Consider the following 20,996-nt stretch of genomic DNA (forward strand, 5'->3'; position numbering starts at 1 on the left):
TAGAGGCTTAAAAAATGAACAAGGCGAGTGGCCAATACCCTCAAATAGTTCACAGTGTAGAGGAAGAGACAGGGCTAAGTGATAGGACAAAGCAGTACAGAATTGGAGGTCACATGAATGGTACAGACACAAAATGCTCCAAGAATTCAGGAAAAGGAGGCAGCACTGTAGAAACTCTGTGGACTGGAGTAGTAGTAGACATAAAAGACTACCTGGAGGAGTAAAAGCGGGGTAAAAGGATTGGTAGAATTTTTATAGAGGCAGCTAGATGGCTCAGTGGATAGAGTACTAGGCCTGGAATTGGGAAGATCTAAGTTCAAATCTGGCCTCAGGTACTAATTAGCTGTGTGACTTTGGGAAAATCATTTAACCTTTTTTTGCCTTAATCCACTGGAGAAGAAAACAGCAAACTCTTCTAGTATTTTTGCCAAGAAAATTCCATGGACAGTATTAGCATACTGTGGTTCAAAGGGCCATGGAGAGTTGGATAGGACTGAACAACAAGAATTTTAATAAGTAGAAAGAAGGACATTTCGGGTATGGGGAAAGTGTTAATTTATTGCTAAATGGTTCAGTGGATAAAGAGCCCCGCTCAGAGATAGGAGGTCCTGGATTCAAATGTGACTTCAGAAACTTCCTAGCTACGTGACCCTGGCACTTAAACCCCCATTGTCTAGCCCCCATCAATCTTTTGCCTTGGAACTAATACACAGTACTGATTTCAAGATGGAAGATGAGAGCTTAAGAAATAAAAAAGGAAAAATAAAAACTATAAACACTATCCAAATTGGGAGGGGGGGGGGGAGAGAAGATGCCGTGAAGGAGATAGTAGAAGCTTAATTCCTAGTCATGGGTTATAGGACAGGAAAGACAAAGGCCCCTGACAAGAAGAAAGGGCATCACCATTCTCCAGGACTGGCTCTGGAATAACTTATCCAGCCACTTGAGGTCCAGCCTCCTCTTAGATGTGTTTGTGTGTGTGTGTGTGTGTGTGTGTATGGGGGGGGGGAGTCTGGGGGAATTTTTCCTTGAGCCTCTTTCTAACAGCTTTGATTTTTCTTGTCTCCTCCTCAGTCCCATGGAGAAGAGCTTCGATTTGTGGAGAATGGATGCCATGACAATCCAACATTGGATGTGGCCAGTGACAGTCAGTCAGAGATGCAAGAGAAGCAGCCAAGTTTGAATGGGGGCAGCACTGTCAATGGGCCTGGGGGCTGGACTGTGCTGATGGGGGGCAAGAGAGACCCTGAGGACTCTGATGTATTTGAGGAGGACACACACCTGTGAATTAGACTAGGGGACCAGCCCCCTCCCTCCCCTCTGCCACTCCTAGGTACACTCCTTTCTTTCTACCCCAGGACTTTGGACCAGCACTCTGGACAAAACCAGAATGATATTGCTGAAGGGGTGTGGATGGAACATATTCAGGTCAGAATAGGTATGTCAGAGAGAGAGAGAGAGATGCCCAATTCTGTCCTGCTTTAGAGACTAATCAGTATTATTCTGCTCCAAGCCGGCCACTAGGTCAAATCTCTATTCCCTCCTCAAAATCACCCTTCACCCCTCCCTCCCAGCCTGGCATCTATCTCTGTGGTAGCCCTGTACATCCCAAGCAGAAAGCTGAGGCCCCAACCTCCCCTTGCCTGTCTTGATTGAGGAGGTGAGCAGCAGGGGCCCAGAGAGAAGAGCTCTAGGAGTATCTGCAGAGTTTGTGCCTGAACCTAGAACGTAAGCACAGCATCTTGTCAGGCTTGAGCACCTGGGACAGAGAAAAAAAGAGCCCAGGCCAACCTTCATGTACTATTCCACCAAAAAGTACCACCAGGAAACCCTCATCTGCTAGGGGCCTTCTTCCTCCACCTCTCCATCTCCCCAGTCTTGCTCTGACTAAGCCCAAAGCCTGGTGGGGATCAGGACAATGCAGCCCACTAGCTGCTTCTCACGCTTTTAGCACGAGAAACCCTCCCTTCCCCTTTGCTGGTGTGGAGCAGATCCCGGGTCTGTAGCCCACGATGAGGCTGCCCCTTGTCCTTTGGGAGCCCCTGTCCCCAAGGCTCAGATGCCACCAACTCTTAGGCACCAGCCCACACGTCCTGCCCTGCCTCGTTTCCCCAGACTTGGGTTAAGGAAGCAAAGCTTCACTTCTGGCCACCCCGATCTATTGTGCAATTGCCAAGCTGACTTCTCCCGTGCTATCCATTGACCTGGATTTGCCGAGGGGTGGTTTCTCCAGTCTCTGTGGATCTCCCCAGGAGCAGCGGGGGATTGGTTCTAAGCTCTCCAGGGCAGGCTGCGGGCGCCGCTCCCCAGAAGCCAGCCTGAGGGTGGAAGCTGCGGGTATTTATTAAAGGGGATGGGAGGGGGAAGAACGGGCCGAGGACATCCTCTCCTCATCCCCAGTCAGCTCTCCTCCGGGAACCGTGGAACTGATTAAACTGGCCCTGGATTAAGGATGCTGAGCAGAAACGCGCCTCCTGTCCCTTTTCTCCTCTGCAGTTGGGTCATCTCTGCCCAGGGAGGGGGCTGATCTCTTAGCAGGAGCGGCCCGGGTGGAGGGACTGCGGGACTCGGGCTAGCAAAGCTCGGGTTCGCCAGCTGGGCGGCATCCAGGAGATTGTGTGCACGTGTGCGGGGGCAGGGCCTGGGGGGCTGGGGGCGTGGTTGGGAGAGTTCGGAGCCAATCAGAAGAGGCTGCAGCTGCCACACAAGGCTCCGCCCACGAGAGCCAGAATTCCTTGTAAAGTGCGGGGCTGCCTGTGCCCTGGACTGAACCCGGTTTGGGGTTGGAGGGCAGCCAGCTTGGGATGAATCTTCTCTCTACGACAGTGAGGACCCATCTGTGTCAAAGGGGGGAAATACGGAGTGAGGGGTAGCCGGGCGCTCAAGCCATTCCAAAGAGATCCTCTCTGCACATGCTCAGTTGAACCGAGCTCCAGCTGGGCGGTTGAGCCGGTGGCTGCGCATGCTCAATTGGATAAAATTCCCTGGAGTTTAGTTGTACGAAAAATTCTTTTGAAGGGGGGGGGGGGGGCGGGGGCGGGGAAGGGAGCGCCTTTCCATTTACCCCACCCCTCTACCCCGCCCAGCGGTCCACTTGCTGTTAGAAAGAGGCAGAAATAGGATCAGAGGTCATAATTTGTGACCACTGGTGAAGTACAGAGATCCCTCCAGTGGCGAAAATTAGGATGGGTGCAGAACGATCGGATCAAGTGGGGGAGAAAGTCTGATTTTCCGATAGAGTGCTTGCTTTGGAATAGTCCTGGGTTCAGATCCTATCAATGACTAGCTAGCTGGGTGACTCTTGGGCAGTCCTGTAATCCCTGAGGTCCTCAGCTTTTCAGCTTCAGCAGGGTCTTAGAATGTCCAAGCTGGGAAGAGATCTTAACTTCCTCATTTTACAACCAAAGAAACTGAGCCACAGAGAAGTGTTTTACTCAAGCTAACACAATGGGGCAGTAGAGAAGGAACTACTTCCAACTCAAAGAACTTTATAAATTCAACAGACCTAAAGTACCTATTATATGCAAGGAGACAAAAATTAAAGTAGCTCCTTTCCTCAATTAGCTGACATTTTACTGTGGCACACTGTCTCTTACATAGTGAGGGTACATCTACCACTGTCCCCAAAGGGCCTCCTTCCAGCTCTTGAGAAGGGTCATAGATCATTATAATGCCTCCCATTTGGGAAATGAGACGGAGTTCCCTTTCCATTCCCTTCCTTAACTCATATACTTTGAACCAGTCTTGCCAGATTCATTTTCCTTTTTGTGACAAAGTTATAAAACTAGCAACTCAAAGAGTGTTGCACGTGTAGGAGTTTATCTAGATTTTAGCACAGTCAGGTTTCTCATACTGTTCTTGTAGGACAGATGGAGAGGTGTGAACTAGAACATAATAGAATAGATGAAATGGGAATCCAGAGATTTAGCCATTGGTCTCCAGCGTAGGGTCTCAGGAATTTTTCAGGGGCTTGCATAAAAGCACATATGACATACTCTTTGACTTAACCCATGGCACAAAGCTAGGAAGAATGGCTAACCTATAGGACATTTGGCAGGGTCAGTGGTAGGTCCTCATAACAAGAGCTGGCCTTGGCCAGAGAAGAGATTGTAGCAGCCATTGCTCCCTCAGCTGTGGTTGGCAGAAAGGAAGGTCCCATCCAGAAGATTGTGGACATGTGGGAGTAGATTATAAGAAGAATGCATTTGCCTACTTTGCAGAAATGTCATATTACTGAGCTATCCAGGAGGAGGGGAGGAAGTGTAGTCATAGAATCCAAAAAGATCTTAAGAGGTTAGAACATTGAGCTGAATCTAATACGAGGAAATTCAATAGGGATGTAAGTATACACTTGGATTAAACAAAATCAACTTCAAAAGTCTAAGATGGGGATGCAGTAGGGAGGAGGCACATAGACAACTATTTATAGGAAGAAGTTTGGGAGTTTTTGATGACCTACAATCTTATTATGGGTCATTAGTGTGACATAGAAATCATAAAAGCTAATATGAGCTTGGACTTCACCAAAACATGTTTTCAAGGTCTATGGAGATGATAATCCCTCTGCCCTCTGCTCTGATCAAATGGCAGCTAGGTGATTCAGTGGATGAGAGCCAGGCCTGGATATGTCCTGGGTTCAAATCTGACCTCACATACTTCCTAGCTGTGTGACCCTGGACAACTCATTTAACCTCCATTGCCTAGCTCTTACTGCTCTTCTGCTTTGGAACCAATACATAATATCTATTCTAAATAGAGGTAAGGGTTTTTTTTTTTTTTTTTAATGACAGCCAGAGGCAGCAACAGTTCATCTTGAATAGTTTTAACAAGGATATTGATGTAAGCTTCCTAAGGGAAAGGATGATCTGACTTCTTTTTGTATCCCCAGTGCTTATCACAGTGCCTAGCATAAGCAGGCACTTAAATGTTTATTGATTCCCAAGGAGAGCAAGCTCACCTGAAGGATTGTTTTGCCTGGAGAAATCTCAAGGGGAACCTGATGGTCATCTTCAGGCATTTGGAGGGCCATCCTGTGGGAAAGGAACTAAACTTGTTTTGTTCAACCTCAGAGGCTCCAGAGCTAAGAATAATGGGGCAGAAGTGGAAAAGAAGCAAATTCAGGCAAAGTGAGGAAAAACTTCCTGAGAATAAGAGCTATCTCAAAGTATTGGGCTGGACTGGGGAAGATCTCACTGGAGACCTTTAAGGAAAAGCTGGATGACCAACTGAGCATTATATAATGGTTATTCCTTTTGGGTCCAATCTGGACCAGATGGCTGCTGAAGCCTCTTCCAAGTTCAATTCCAATTCTATGTTCTGTGTCTATCTCCTTTCAGTCTGTCTTTTGGCTAGAGAACTCTGTAAGGCCTCAACATTTGTCTGACTGCCCCCCTCAAACCACCAAATCAGGCCTTACCTGAAGAAATCCAATTTCAAAAAGCTTCTTTTAGGGTGCTCTGGAGAGACCCTGAAACTTCTTTACAATCACCAAAGATCATCCAGTGTAGACATACACACCAAGTGGACAAGGATGTTTAAAGTGGGTTTGAGAGATCAATGGCATTTTCTAGACCCTCTCACTAGGTATTTCATTGCATTCTCCCTTAACCCACCCTCCTCAAAGCTGAACCAACAGAACAGAACAAATAGGGGGCTCTTTCCCCAAAGGCCTTGTGTTATCGTAGACCAGCGGTTAGTTTAGCTCCACCATCAACTAGCTGCCATTTTGGATGAATCATTTGACTTTTCTTGCTCTTGGCTTCCTCATCCAGAACAGATAGAGGTTTGGGCTAGCTGGCTTCTAAAGATCCTTCTAGCTCTAACATTCCAGGAATGAGCTTCACTTGCCTATCGTGGCCCTGAAATTCTTTCATTTAGAGATTGATTCCTTTGAATCCTGATAGCTTTGGGGCTCTTTCAGGCTTTGGTGCTCTTGCTTGGGGGATACAGTGGAAGGGGTTAACTTGAAAACAGCTGAGTCCACAGCCCTGCATAAACTGGAGCTGGAGCTGGGGAGGGGAAGAGAGTCCCTCATCCCAAATAGCAATCTCATACCCATGCCAGGTCCTTAGGAGCCCACCGTCTGAGGCTCCTACCACGGCTGCCCCCAGGCTCCTGGTCAGATGAGTTCTCAGCCATGGGGCCAGGCCTTGTGGCAGGGTAGAAAGGGTAGAATCGTCGAATTTAGCCATTAAGTGCCTACCAAGAGCAAGGCACCGGTTGGGATACAAGATAGCATCAGTGAACTTTGATGAAGCACACCCAGAAGATACAAGATAACCAGACAAACAATTCCTAAGGAGACGCAAAGTGAAGCGCTAGCTCCGCAGACTTCGAGCTAAAGGGGCTCCACAGGTCCTCTGGTCCCCCATTTCTCAGATCTGTCATTTCAGAGGTCCTGCAGGGATCAGGGGATCGTGGGTTCAGGGCTCGAAGGGACTTCAAGGGTCAGCTAATCGACATCGATTTCACTGTTAAAAGACGAGGAAACTGAAGTCTTGGCTGGGGTCTACACTGCAGAACACAATGACTAACCCAGGCTGTCTGTCCGACCGGTATTCTGGCTCCTGCCCTTTAGGAAGGCGCTTACAATCAATCTACTGTGTGTATGTGTGGAATGGGGAGATTTCCCTGCCTGGTCCACGCTGTACGGCCCGGAACGCCGCCGATGCCGCCGCTCTAGAACCCGACGCTGGCGAGGCTCTCCAGCACCTAGAACCCGGCGGGCGGTGGGTCGTTGGTCCTCGGGCTCCAGCCGCCGCAGCGGCCGCCCCGCCCCGGGGGCGGAGCCGGGCCTTCGGGCCTGCAGTGTTTACATCCGCCCCGGGACGGAGACGAGGAAGGGCCGTGAAAGGGAAGGGCCGCCGCCGCTGCTTTCGCCGCCTCCAGAGTCTCACCGAACCCCAACAGAGCCCGAACCCACCGGGTCATGAGCGCCCCGGGCCATGGACACCAGCGATCTCTTCATCAGCTGCAAGAAAGGAGACGTGTGCAGAGTCCGGTGCGGGGGCCTGGGGGAGCGGGGAAGGGGAACTAGGAGGAGGCTCAGGTGTGCAAAGACTGCGGCATGGGGGGAGGTGGGCAGAGATGGGATGGGGGAGACGTAGGGAGGGGATGGGGAAAAAAGGGTATAGGGATGACTAGAGGTGGGGGATGGGAGATGTGTGGGAATGAAGGGAGGTGGGGGATGGGATCAGGTGTGTGATTGGATCAGGTGTGTGATTGGAGCCGGAGTGCCGAGAGTGGCCAAGAGGGGAAGGTTGGGTGTAGATATTCTGAGAGTAGGGGGATGGCGGAGGGGTACACCGAGATGGGGACGGGGGGGAAGGGCTGGTGACTGGGAAGGTGCAGAGATGTGGGGAAGCGGAGAGCTGGCAGCTTTAGGGGAGCAGGATTATTCTGGTGCCTGGGGGGGTGCTGAAGGCGGGCCGGGGGGCCTTAGTGCCCCTTTGGCTGTGGCCTGGAGTTCTGGGGTGTAGAGAATGGGGGTGATGGGCACACTAGGATCTCCTGAGGGCCTTCTCCACAGCGTAGAGTTTTGCTCTTTACGAGGACAAGTAGGGTCACCATCCATGCTCAATTCCCGGGAGCCAGGACATGGGCGCACTGTTAGTGAGCCCTGAGAGTTAATGAAGGGGGCGGAGGGGGGGCGCAGAGGGCAGGGGGTGAGTTTTCTGGCCAGGTTCCTGTCTGGAGTCCTTCATGCCCCGCACCTGCAGCCCCTTGTCTTTAGGAGGGCGGGGGAGGACTCGCCTCTCTTCTCTCCAGCCGGAAGAGATCTCAGAACCTGAGATTTTAAGCCCTGGGCAAGGCCTGCATGTAGTTGAGGTGGTCCACTAGGACATTCCTGTTTCCTCCCTCCCTCTGCTGGCCTCTCTGGGCACTGCGCGAAGCTGCCCCAAGGAGGGCCAGGAGTCTAGATTCTCTCTGTGCCTTTGCCCTTAATACTGTCTCCTACATGCACACCCACCTGTGGGAGCCAGGCAGAATCAATGGAGCCCCTTCTCAGCCTCTACAGCCTGGGGCTAGAGCAGACCTATGAGGAGCTCCCTCTAAGAGGAACCCACTTCCCGAAGGGTTGGAGGTTTATGTGTCTGGTGCCAAGAGCTTGGGGTCCTAGGGTAGGTGTTCTGGACACAGGGTAAGACAGCTCCCTGCAGGGTAGAGGCTGGAGTTGAGAACCTGAGTTGGAGGCCCCCCCACCCCGGAGGAGACCTTTCTCCCTGGTTCACAGCCTTCCAGCCTGAGCTCTAGCACAGTGAGGCCATCCTTATGCATGAAAGCCCCACTTCTTTGGAAGCTTTAACCCAGGCAAAGCTGCCTCCTCCTCAAGGCAGCCTCCCTGAGTCACTGCATCGTGGGGATATCTGATGCACTGTACTCCAAGGAGTGACTTTGCTGATGTACAAATGATCTCACCTCTTGCTTCCTTTAGAGAAGGTGGCCATTGGTCCAGACTTCACTTCCTTGTCTCCTGTCTCTCAGCATATGTCTTTCTTCCCTTGGGGCCCCACCCTTCACCCCGTATTCTTGACCCTTTCTCCTGCTTCCTTTTCTGAATTTTATCCATCACTTATTCTCTCTCTAGCAAATGTAGTCTAGCAATTCAATCACTCACTGACTTTCTTCAAACTCCCAAAGATCTCTAATGTAAGAAAATTCTTTTGTTTACTCTGTTCTTTTTTCTGCCTTTTATTCTTTTTACCCACCAGCAGTTTTCTTTTCTTTTCCTCCCTCCCTCTCTTTCTCTCTCTCTTTCTTTCTTAAATTCGTACCTTCCATTTTAGAATCAATACTGTGTATTGGCTCCAAGGAAGAAGGGTGGTAAGGGCTAGTCAATGGGAGTAAAGTGACTTATCCAGGTCCATACAGCTAGGAAGTGTTTGAGCCACATTTGAACCTAGGATCTCCCATCTCTAGGCCTGGCTGTCAATCCACTGGGCCACCTAGCTGCTCTGCAATAGATCTCTTAAGGAATTGTGTCCTTGAATTGTTTCCATCCACTTTTTACCTCTTACAAGCAGGGCTCAATGACCAGACTTAAAAAAATGTTTTCCAGGGTACCAGTGACCCATTGAATCACAGGACTCTGGCTTTTTCTCAGGTCTCATCACCCCATACCTTTCAGCCTCATTTGAGGCATCCTTCTTGAAACTATCACACTCACCCAGTTCTTCTGTTAACCATTTGTTGTTGTTTAATCCACTTTCCTGGATTCCCTTCTTTTCAGCCCCTAAACATGTAGCTCCCTTTGTTCACTTTCTACCTCCCAATTCCCTGACTTTATGCTGCTGAATCTCCTCTGGCTTCAACTCTTAACTGTATGTAAAGAACTACAGAGGACTCTGATAAAGTGTCCCGGGGTGGAAAGATTTCAGACTCAGAACTAGGAGAGGCTCCAGTTCAAATGAAGCCTGATACCCCGAGACATTTAAGCTTGCTAAGCCTCAGTTTTCTTATCTGTAAACAATGGGAACAAGAGTAAGTAAAACATTGTAACCTGCTTTCTATACCTTAAAGCAAGAGTATCAAACTCAAACAGAACCTGGGCTACAAAACCATTCATAAGGAGCCTTGCAGGCTGCATATTAAATGAAAAAACCTTTTGTTAACATTATCTATGTTCTATTATAACTTAGGGTAGGCTGATGATACAGTGATCAGAGTGCCAGACTTGAAATCAGGAAGATTCATCCTCCCAACTTCAAATGTGCCCTCAGACACTTCCTAGCTATGTGACCCTGTGCAAGTCAATTAATCCTGTTTGCCTTAGTTTCTTCATCTGTCAAATCAGCTGGAGAAAGATATGGCAAACAGCTCCAACATCTTTGCCAAGAAAACTCCAAATGGGATTGTGAAGAGTTGGCCAGCACCAAAAACAAATGAACAAAACTGAGATTTTATTTAATTAGTTAAATACTTCTTAGTGATATTTCAATCAGGTTAGGGTAGGAGTTGTTCCTTTGCCTTCAAGCGTTCTCTAAAATATGGGCTATTATTATTATTTTTGTCAGATCTGTGTTTTCAGCTTTGTAGGAAGCTTCTCATGAGAAGCTCTGTCCCAGTGCAGGTTGGCATCTTCTCTCTATAGCCTAACTCCTTGTTGGGGATGCTGACCTCTGTGTGTATGTGTGTGACAGATGAGAGAGACAGAGAGAGAGAGAGAGACAGAGACAGAGAGAGAGGGAGGGAGAGAGAGAGAGAGACAGAGACAGAGACAGAGAGAGAGAGAGAGAGAGAGAGAGAGAGAGAGAGAGAGAGAGAGAGAGAGAAAGCGCCTGTATGTCTGTGTGTCTATGTGTGACAGGACCCAAGCCCAGGTCTCCCTGACCTGGGCCGGGCTTTCTAACCACCCCGAGATGCTGCCTCTGTGGCTTTTATTATAACTCTGTCTTCAGCACCAGCTTCTCTCCTGAATGTCAGGCCTCTATTTCCAATTAGCTGCTGGCAGTCTCCTACTCAGCATTCTGCCAGGATTGTAAGTTCAGCATTTCTGAAACCAGCCTTATCTTATCCTCTGAAATCAGCTATTTCTTCTTTTGTGCTGATTTCTGTTCTTTGGTTCACTCTCTTCTTTCTTGTCCTCCATAGCTAATCAGTCACCAAGTCTTATAGTGTCTGTCTGTCTTTTTTTTTTAAGCCATTACCTTCCTTCTTAGAATCAATACTGTGCATTGGTTCCAAGGCAGAAGAGCAATAAGGGTTAGGCAATGGGGGTTGAGTGACTTACTCAGGGTCACACAGCTGGGAAGTGCCTGAGATCAAATTTGAACCCAGGGCCTCCTATCTCTAGGCCTTGTTCTCAATCTTCTGAGTCACCTAGCTGCTCTGACTCTTTCTTCAAAATCTCTCTTATCCACCATCATCTTCTCTATTCTCATGGTGATTATCTGTTTTATAAGGAAAGGCCTCATCTCTAGTCTTTTTCCACTACTGCTCCCCTCCCCCTTTTCCCCTCTGCTCTCCCACCCCTATCTCAAGGATCAGTAGAACTTTTGGGGCTGGATAACCAAACTCTGTCCCCCCACTGAGGGAGGAGGCATCATGAAAACCTTTGCTTTCTTCTTCCCATTCAGGTACCTTCTGGAGCAGAGAGACGTGGAGGTCAATGTCCGGGACAAGTGGGACAGTACCCCTCTGTGAGTGTCCCCCGATTTCCAATCAGCCAATCAGGAAGCATTTATTAAGGGCTATTCAGGACTGAGGATAGACAAGCCCTACTCCAAAGAACTTCTGTTCTCATGGGGAGACAATGAGGGCACACATAAACACATACTGCCCAAATAAGAGGGAAATAAATAGAAATACTTACAAAGTAGTGTAATATAAGAGACTGTAGGAAGGAGAGCACTAGTGGGTGGTGGAAGGTGCTTAAACTGTGTCTTAAAGGAAGAAGAGGGATGGTATAAAGTAAAGGAGAGAAGGGAATACACTTCAGATGTGAAGGAATGGCCAGTACAAAGGCATGGATGTGGGAGATGGAGCTTTATGGAAGAACAGAGAGAAGACCAGTTGGGCTGGATGGCAGAGAGTGCAGGAGCGGGAGTGATGGCCATTTGAGCTGGACAGATAGGTTGGGGCCAGATTGTGTATAGGACTTTAAAGACCAAACAGAAATGTTCTCATTTTGTGCTAAGCACCCATGGGAGCTGCTGGAGTTGATCGAGTAGGGGAATCACCTACTTTGGGGAGGAAGGATGGGAGGCCAAGCTAGGAGCTGGGACCTTGAGTTTGTTTTCTAGAGCTTGTGTAAGGGTGGTGAGGAAGGCTTGTTTCCTTCCTTCCTCCCCCATCCTCTGCTTTAGAGACGAGGACGTCGTGCCACAGCTAGTGAGTGTTGGAGCTGGAATGTGAAACCCGGGGCTCCTTAAGGCCTCCGCTCTTTGCACCATCTCAGTGAATAGATTTTTTTCCCTCGTGTAAGAGAAGAGAGTGCACCGCCTATAACTTGCTTTTCTGAGCGCACATTTTCCTTCTTCAGATATTACGCCTGCTTGTGTGGACATGAGGAGCTTGTACGCTACCTCCTGGCCAATGGTAAGCGCAAGAGGGGATGAGTGAGCAGGTGTGTGTATGGGGCAGCAGAGACCCTTTGCTGTGGTCCTCCTATCCACTGTATGTAGGAGAGGCGTAGCCCCTCTTTTTTAGCATTTACCCTGACAGCATCACCTCTTTCCCATCCTTTAAACGTGGTTTGGGGCCTCTGGGAGCTCTCTGGATCCCCACCGATGGGTTTCTAGGCGAGCGAGCGGGTCCTAGGGAGTGCAGAGGTGTGGGGCTGGGAAGGGGGTCTTGGTATCGCTTTGTCTAGGGTGGATCCAATGAACTGAGGGCTGGGGGCAGCCAGCGAGGGGCAGACAGGAGGGAGAACAGGACGTGTTCATCTCCTGCTCCCAGGAGCCAGGTGCGAGGCCAACACTTTTGATGGGGAGCGCTGCCTGTATGGGGCACTGAGTGACACCATCCGTCGGGAGTTGAGAGACTACAAGCAGATCACGTCCACTCGAATGCAGAGGGATTATTATGACGACTTCCTGCAGCGGTGAGGAGCCAGGGAAGGGTCCAGGCTGCTGGGCTCCCCCATTGCGGCTCACTCACTATCTGGGGCATTTGAGTGGGCGTCCCTTTGTGCTGAAGAACCATCCTGGGGGTAGACCGGAGCTCAGTGCGCCGTTGCCCACGGGGTGAGGAGGCCGAGGAGTGGCACACATCACCATGCCAACTCACATCATAAACTGGGAAATTTTAGCATCTCCTTTTCCCTCTAGCAGATACTAAGCCACACAAAGCGAAAAGAGCCAACTCATGGCCCAGGAGTGTTGGGGGGAGATAAGCCGTGTCAGGACGTAGCTTCCTGCCACTGACGTTCTGTTTACAAACCTTGGGGCCTGGCCCTGGAAAGGGGGATCTGCTGGGCCTGGGAGGGCCCCGGGGAGAGTGCAGGGGGTGGGGAGGAGAGGACGGCCACTTCCCCCTCATGGCCCATGGCCCCTTCCCCTCCGTGCCCCTGCCCACCCAGCCCCCTCCCCCCAGGCTCCTGGAGCAGGGCTACCAGAGCGACATCGTTTTCATCGTCCACGGGAAATCCTTCTGTGCCCACCGATGCATCCTCAGTGCCCGCAGCAGCTACTTCGCCAACATGTTTGATACCAAGTGGAAGGGGAAGAGTGTGATTGCCCTCAAGCACCCTCTGGTACGGCCTGAAGACGCCCTCTGGGTCATTAAAGGGTCTGGCCCTAGTTCTGAACCCCTGTGGGGTAGGGACAGTCACGTTGTCTATCCTGGCCATTTCTTTCACACGGCATCCCCTGAGCTAGGCTTGGGCTCCCCCCACCTCGAAGGCCTTAATGGTTAACCCCAGGCAGAAAAGACTTAAAGGATGGAGAGAGAGCCAAGCTTGGAGTCCTGGGATCGAATCTGGCCTTAGACATTTCTCAGCTGGGTGACCCTGGGCAAGTCCCTTAAGTCCCATTGGCCAGCCCTTACTGCCCTTCTGCCTTACTTAGAACCGATACTTAGGCAGAAGGTCAGGGTTCAAAAACCAAAACAAAACTTAAAGGAAAACTGTCCATCTGGTCTTGGAGGAAGGAACCCTAGAATTGTCTCCTTAAGCAGGTACTAGGTGTGATTCCTGAAGGAGGAGGGAGGCAGTGGAGCTTTGGTCCTTCCTTTTTTGGGGGCCCACAAACCTCTGACTTTTCCTTTCTTTCCACAGATCAATCCCATGGCCTTCGGCTCCCTTCTGCAGTATCTCTACACAGGTGGCCCCTCTCCTGGGGGCTGGTGATTGGCAGAGCTGGGGTGGTTGGGGGTTCGGTGGTCATATTGCTCAGGACTCTCCTCTGGCTCAGTTCCGTTCCGTCCATCTAAGCCATTTAGGACACGGGCATCGGCCAGAGCTCATTCTAAAGTGCCCAGAGAGTGTGGGATTAGGACAGGAGCCCTTCATGGCACAGGTGGCATGAGTGCCCCGCCGTCATCTGCCACTGAGAAGGATGCCCTTCTTGACGTGGCCCAAGGAGGGGCCCCATGAATTGTGCTGGGCCGGGGCGTCGGCAGCCCCTTGCCCCACAGTGTCTCCGGGCATGTGGGTGGCTGCAGTCGCCCTCCGGGGGTGCCCTCTCTCTGGGCCCATGGTGACTGGCCTGACCAAGTTTCATCCTCCTCTGGGCAACTCGGGAATTAGTTCTGAAATGTACTGATGGGGAAACGGAGGCAGGTTGCTGAACAACCCACATTGGTAGAGCGAGTTGGAGGAGCCTGGGAGTCCTTGTTCTGAGCCCATCCCTTGCTTTCCCCCCATCCCTCTCTTCAGGCCGCCTGGACATTGATGTGGAGCACGTGAGTGACTGTAAGAGACTGGCCAAGCAGTGTCAGCTGCAGGAGCTCATCACCGGCCTAGAGACCAAGTGCAAGAAGGCCTATGAGTTTGGTGAGCCCATTTCCCGCTGCCCATCCAAGCTGGGCAGCGGGCAGCACTGGGGCTTCGGCCAGGCTGGGTCAGGCTGGGCCGCCCAACCTCTGGCTGAAGCTGTGCTCTTCCCTTGGCAGTGGCCTCTAAGCCGGGGACATGCGTGAAGGTTCTGACCATCGAGCCTCCCCCTGCCGACTGCCGGCTCCGGGAAGACCTGGCGCTGCTGGCAGACTGTGCCTTGCCTCCGGAGCTCCGGGTATGCCCAGGCACTGCCCAAAGCCCTGTCTTTTCTAGCACCTGAGGGGGATGCTTTTAGTCTCCTGTCCCAGGGCTTGGTTGGGGGATGAGGTTGGGGCCGCTCGGGGAGTTCAGGTTCTGAAAGGGAGCCTCGGCTTTTGTCCTGAGGCAGAGGCGGGGGCCCCAGCAGCCTGCCCCCCGGCTGCCAGCCCAGGCTCCCCTTCCTGCTTCCTTCCCCAGGTGGGCTTTGGAGAGCTGCCTTTTGACAGTACGGACAATTTCAGCAGCTGTCCTGACGTCTGCTTCCGTGTGGCCGACTACAACTTCTTGTGTCACAAGGTTCCCGTCTACATCTCCCCCGTTCCAATTTCTAAATCCTCCCAGCTTCCTCACTGAACTCCACTTTGTCTCCTCCTCCCTGAACCCTGCTCTGTCTCTTCCTCACTGAACTGTGCTCTGTCTCTTCCTCACTGAGCCCCGCTCTGTCTCTTCCTCACTGAACCCCACTTTGTCTCCTCCTCCCTGAACCCTGCTCTGTCTCTTCCTCACTGAGCCCCTCTCTGTCTCTTCCTCACTGAGCCCCGCTCTGTCTCTTCCTCACTGAACCCCGCTCTGTCTCTTCCTCACTGAGCCCCTCTCTGTCTCTTCCTCACTGAGCCCCTCTCTGTCTCTTCCTCCTGAGCCCCGCTCTGTCTCTTCCTCACTGAATCCCGCTCTGTCTCTTCCTCACTGAACCCCACTCTGTCTCTTCCTCCTGAGCCCCGCTCTGTCTCTTCCTCCCTGAACCCCACTTTGTCTCCTCCTCCCTGAACCCTGCTCTGTCTCTTCCTCACTGAGCCCCTCTCTGTCTCTTCCTCACTGAGCCCCGCTCTGTCTCTTCCTCACTGAGCCCCTCTCTGTCTCTTCCTCACTGAGCCCCTCTCTGTCTCTTCCTCACTGAGCCCCTCTCTGTCTCTTCCTCACTGAGCCCCTCTCTGTCTCTTCCTCACTGAGCCCCGCTCTGTCTCTTCCTCACTGAGCTCCACTCTCTCTTCCTCACTGAACCCCGCTCTGTCTCTTCCTCACTGAACCCCTCTCTGTCTCTTCCTCACTGAGCCCCTCTCTGTCTCTTCCTCACTGAGCCCCGCTCTGTCTCTTCCTCAAGCTCACCTTGTTCTGTCTTGCCAAATGTTTGCCCGTTCCCAGATCCTTTATGCAGACTCCCTAACAGTCGGTTGGTGGGATGTGGGGCTCATTTTCTTAGCGGTGGATGGAGGCAAAGGTATGGAGTATTAGCGAAGGCCTTGGAGAAAAGACCTGGACCCTTAGGGGGCAAGGAGAGCTGGTGTAGGGAAAAGAGTCAGGAAGTCCTGGTTTCAAATCCTGCCTCTGATATTTATGAGCTGTACGACCACAGGCAGGCCACTAAATCTGAAGGCGTTGGACGGTGGTTCACTGGGGGAGGGCCTCCTGGAGGGTGACCCCAGTCCTCCTGCCTTCCCTAGGCCTTCTTCTGCGGCCGTAGTGACTACTTTCGGGCCCTGCTGGAGGATCACTTCAGTGAGAGTGAAGAGCTGGCAGCCTCTCCTGGCCTCCCTGCAGTCACCCTGCACGGCATCTCCCCCGACATCTTTACCCGCGTGCTTTACTACGTGTACAGCGATGACACTGAGGTCAGGATCCCCTCGGGGGGCTCCCCACACTCTTTGTTCACTTACTTCATTTCACAGTTTTCAGCATTCACAAAAAGGGTGCAAGAAAAGACAGGAAAACGAAGTGGGTCATTCCCTAGTTGGGGGAGACGGTGAGAAGATGTGACCCAGTAGGAGGAATGGAGATTGACCGAGGAAAAAGTGGGGTGCTCCCACTAGGCTTTGGAGGGGGGCTAGACCCTTGCCCGATGACAGAATCTCATGGGCCATCTATGCCCAATCCACGCAGCATCCCCAGCAAGAGGCCATCCAGCCTTGGCTTGAAGCCCTCTGGGGATGGGGCGCCCACGACCTGCAAAGGCAGCTCAGGGCATTTTGGGACAGTTACCAGGTTCATAGTCCTTCGCTTACTAGTCCTTATGGCCCTCTGCTGGTGTTCTCTTGCTCACCCCCAGCTTTCCTAAAACGTAGCCCTGAGGATTGAGGGCTGCCCTGACGATGTAGCCTGCCTACAAGGGGAGCCTCGGTTGGACCGATGGCGCCTCGCCTGGATTCCAGGAGAGCTTCAGCTTTCTTTCAGATGAGGTGCTGCCCTCCACTGGGCTCCTCTCATCTCATACTTGTAAAACAACTTTCTGAACTTGATTTGTTTCAAGAAACATTTATTAGCCCCTGTATTGAGAACAAAGAACCCCAGAGGGGGCTCGGCGCTGTTCGAGGTAGAGGATAAAAGACAAAAAGGAGACCATCCTTGCCCTTAAGGTGCTTGCCATCTCCTGCATTGAAAAGCAGACTTCTGTTGGACTTTTCAATTAACGAGCTTTTCCATCACCCAATTAGAAGAAAAAAGAGGAAAATGTTTACATTCTACTTTACATTTCCAGTTCATCTTTTTTTTTTAATTAAAATTTAAATGTCATCCTAGACTGAGAGTTGGAAAGGACGTTAGAGGTCCAATTCTCTCATGTTCCACATGGGGAAACTGAGGCTTAGACAGGTGGAGCAACTTTCCCTGGTGGCAGAGCAGGAAATCAAACTCAGGGTCTGGGACGCCAGTTCAGGGCTCTTCTCACTGTACTTTGCTGCCCCCCAGTGTTCCAACATATCATGGATTTTTTTGGATCCTAATTCTGCTGCTCAGTGACGTTGGATCCTTCCTAGTATTGTGCCATCTAAAGATCTGATGGATCCGCCATCCGTGCCTTCATCCAACTCATTTGTAAAACCACCACCACCACCATCACCAAAAACGTAGAACAACCCAGGGCCAAACATAGTTGGAGACCTCACTCCAAACTTGGGCCAGTCTTTGGGTCTGACCGTTCAGCCGGGTTCAGCGCACACCTGACTACGCTATTTTTTTTTAAACCCTTAACTTCCATCTTGGAGTCAATACTGTGCATTGGTTCCAAGGCAGAAGAGTGGTAAGGGCTAGGCATTGGGGGTCAAGTGACTTGCCCAGGGTCACACAGCTGGGAAGTGTCTGAGGCCTGATTTGAACCTAGGACCTCCCATCTCTAGACCTGGCTCTCCATCCACTGAGCCACCCAGTTGCCCCCCCTAACTACACTATTATTGGCTGTCTATAGCCCTTTCTTCCCGATCATCTGGTAACCTTGTCCGAAAAGGAGCTGGAGCTGGTTTGGCCATCCCTTTAATAAGGCATTCTAGAATGGGCAGATTTTATAAGTGGAGATATGTAGGGGAGGGCATCTGGGTCAAGGAGAATCATTTCATAAGGGATGGAAAGCCCAGGATGGATGGATTAGAGGATGGCGAGTGAGGAGCCCCTCATCCCGGCATGCTCTCTGCCTCTTGGACTCTGCTCAGCCCTCGTGCCTCCGGTTGCTCATGCTCTCTGACATTATTCTGGATTTATTTTGGCTGTGGTTTGTATTTGCTTGTCTCTGTATTTGTTTCCACTCCAACCTCCATGCCCCTCGTAGAATATAGGCTCTGGAGGGCAAGGCTTCTTTCATTTTTGTTTTTGTATCTCCAGTGCCTAGCGTTGGATTGGATCAGGTTCAATATAAGGGACGTGAGAAGGTGAACTTAGCATGTCACGTACCTGGCCCGTAGTAGGTGCTTTATACAGGATTCTTGATCGGTGAGAGCTAGGGTTCAGACTGTAGAGCTTCGAATGCCGAGCTAAGGAATACGACTTTATCCTTTTAGAGCAGGGGAGTCACCGTACTGGGGAGGAGATTTGGAATCAGCCCCCTCCACTCTCCATTTGGAGGGGAGCGAACGTGGAGGCTCTTTCTGTAGTCCTAGTGTGTGGGGGGGTGAGGTCCTCGCCTGGAGTCCCCACTCGAGATCTGCTGTCTGCCTGCAGCTGTCCCCTGACATCGCCTATGATGTTCTGTGCGTGGCTGACATGTACTTGTTGCCTGGCCTGAAGAGGCTGTGCGGCCGGAGCCTGGGCCAGGTGTTGGACGAAGACAACGTGGTGGGCGTCTGGAAGGTGGCTAAGCTGTTCCAGCTTACTCGGCTGGAGGACCAGTGCACGGAATTCATGGCCAAGGTCATCGAGAAGGTGGGCGCGGCGGCTGGGAGGCCCTGAGGTTGGGGGGCCCGCTGGGGGGCTCTCAGGCGCGCTTCCTTCCGGGGCCCCAGACTGTGGCGAGCCTAGCAGCCCCCACTCCCGGCCCGGGCCTTCTGGCCAGACCCTCGCCCTTCTTCTTTCTCCAGCTGGTGGAGCGGGAGGAGTTCGCAGCAGCCGTGAAGGAGGAGGCAGCCGCTGTGGCTGAGCGCCAGGAGACAGACTCCATCCCCCTGGTGGACGACATCCGCTTCCACATCACTAGCAACGTGCAGACCTACAGTGCCATCGAGGAGGCCAGCCAGAGGCTGCAGGTTCTGGAGGAGCTCTTGGCCAACATCGGTCTGGACTGTTGACGCTGCTGCGTGGGGGGCCGGACGTTCTTCCCCTGCAGATCCCCTTGCTGCAGGGCCCTGGCCGGCATCCTCCCCGTGGCTTTGGGATCTGCGCCCCTCCCCCTCCGCGCCCGCCTCTCCCCAAGTCCGCGCATGGGCGGGAGAGGCTCTTCTCCAAGCACTGATTACACTTCCTTGGGGCTGAGAACCCGAATGGCTCTAGGTCTCGAATCTTTGTTTCCAGAAGCTCCGAATGTCTTTTTCGGCTAGGCAGCGGAGAGAAGGATCGCCAGGATAGACTTCTGACCACGCGTGTCCTTGCTGCCCCGTGGATATGGGCGGCTGTGCTTTCCCTCCTATGGCACGTGGGCTGGGTAGCTCGTTCTTCCCCAACCTGCCTTACTCCATCCGGGTCCCTGGGCTCTCCCCGGTGGCCCCCTCACGGGGAGGGAGGAGGCAGCTCCTGGCACGATGTCCTCCTGAGATTAGCTTGCTGGCATCTCTTTCCTTCCCTCTGCGGAGAAGGGCCAGAGGATCTTGGTCCAGAGGATGCGTGGCTCCACCATGGGCTGAGAGCTCAGGCTCTGGATGGGAGGGGGAGAGGCAGGGAGCCTCCCTCGGGACCCCTGAGGCTTCCCTGTCAGAGCTTACGGTCTGGCCAAGGCGAGCCCTCCTGGTCCCGGGTCCCAGGGCTGGGTGCTTTCCTTCTTTTTCTTTTTTCCCTCAAAGCACAAATGGGCATCTCCCGAACTCTCCCGGTGGGGAGGAGGGTGAGGGATTTTTGGTTGGGGAAATGAATCCTGGGAAAGCTGGGATGTTAAGGGAAAACTGGGGTCTCCGAGGCGAGTTAAAGCCCGGGGATTGTGCTAAGCCCAGAGAAAACCGATCTGGGCTTGTGCCGAGGGAGATTCACTCCTCCCTAGGCTGGTACCCTCGCACGGTGAGGTGAGGCCGAGAGCTGCCCAGCACCTTCTTCCCCTTGGAGAAAAAAAACAAAACACACAAAAAAGCCCAAACTGCAGGTTTTCAGAGCTAAGATCTATTCTAATATATACTATTTAAAAATAAAACAGAGGAGCATGTGTGCAGCAATAAAAATATATTTCCCTATGATTATCTCAGCGACGGCTTGTTAATTATCTGGGGTTTATTATATCTGGGGCTTGGCTGCGTCTCCTCAACTGTTTTATTTTGGAAGCTGCTCCCTGGGGCTCTGTCTTCCTCATTTCCCAGCCAAGATCTGTTTTCTCTGCCTCCAGCCAATCCAGCAGCCTTTGAAGGCATCGGTTTCTTGGCTTTGAGGGCCGTTGAGGCGTCAGCTCTGGGACTCTGGGTTCTGGACTCTGGGCTCCTCCTGCGCCCCAGCTGAGGGATTTGATGGAGTTGGGGGGAGAAGGCTGGGACCTGGCTTCCTCAGGGAGAAGCTGCTCCGAAGATCCAGGACAGCAGCAAACCCATCTGGGGTAGAGAAGCATCCACTGAGGAAAGGCTGCATCCCAGGCAGTGAGGACATGGGGCTGTAGCCTGCGGTTGGAGAGAGCCAGACTGGAGATGGAGCTTGGCTGGACTTGGCGGTAGGCTCTCTGGAGAGAAAGTCAATTTCTGAAGTGTGTTTCCTTCCAGGCCTTGCTGGATTCTGCCATCACTCCAAGCCCCTGACTTGCTCCCGGGAGCCAATGCCTTTTTGTGTGGCAGAGGTTGGGGTGGGGAGGATGCAGTCATGTTCTCATGGGGCCATGGAGTCAGATTTCCAAAGCCATGACTGCACCAAGGGATACACAGAGGCACTCCCAGACATCCCCCAAAGACCCGAGTTCAAGTCCTGACTGGAATCTACT

At 52.0% G+C, this 20,996-nt stretch overlaps 2 protein-coding genes across 3 annotated transcripts in view; both read left to right on the forward strand.

The window, feature by feature from the left end:
- PODXL2 (podocalyxin like 2) overlaps window positions 1-2,466 on the forward strand; it is a 42,059-nt gene extending 39,593 nt beyond the window's left edge. Inside the window, exon 8 of the mRNA XM_001377938.5 lies at window positions 1,075-2,466. Coding sequence (XP_001377975.4) covers window positions 1,075-1,287 — 213 coding nt within the window. The 3' untranslated portion in view covers window positions 1,288-2,466. The remainder of the gene's footprint in view (window positions 1-1,074) is intronic.
- Window positions 2,467-6,580: 4,114 nt separating this feature from the next.
- ABTB1 (ankyrin repeat and BTB domain containing 1) lies at window positions 6,581-20,268 on the forward strand. Of its 2 annotated transcripts, XM_056804739.1 has the most exons (12): window positions 6,581-7,000; window positions 11,076-11,138; window positions 11,981-12,036; window positions 12,397-12,541; window positions 13,033-13,192; window positions 13,715-13,760; window positions 14,315-14,431; window positions 14,551-14,669; window positions 14,891-14,989; window positions 16,135-16,302; window positions 18,617-18,817; window positions 18,973-20,268. In XM_056804739.1, the coding sequence occupies exons 1-12, from the start codon at window positions 6,945-6,947 to the stop codon at window positions 19,177-19,179; spliced, it is 1,437 nt and encodes a 478-aa protein (XP_056660717.1). In that variant the 5' UTR covers window positions 6,581-6,944; the 3' UTR covers window positions 19,180-20,268. The 2 variants fall into 2 exon arrangements, with proteins under 2 accessions (XP_056660717.1, XP_056660718.1); XM_056804740.1 differs by lacking the exons at window positions 6,581-7,000; window positions 11,076-11,138; window positions 11,981-12,036 and having other exon boundaries at window positions 12,408-12,541; window positions 13,019-13,192.
- The last annotated feature ends 728 nt before the right edge of the window (window positions 20,269-20,996 follow it).

This window comes from Monodelphis domestica, chromosome 7 (assembly GCF_027887165.1).
Source record: "Monodelphis domestica isolate mMonDom1 chromosome 7, mMonDom1.pri, whole genome shotgun sequence".
Classification (NCBI taxonomy): Eukaryota; Metazoa; Chordata; class Mammalia; order Didelphimorphia; family Didelphidae; genus Monodelphis; species Monodelphis domestica.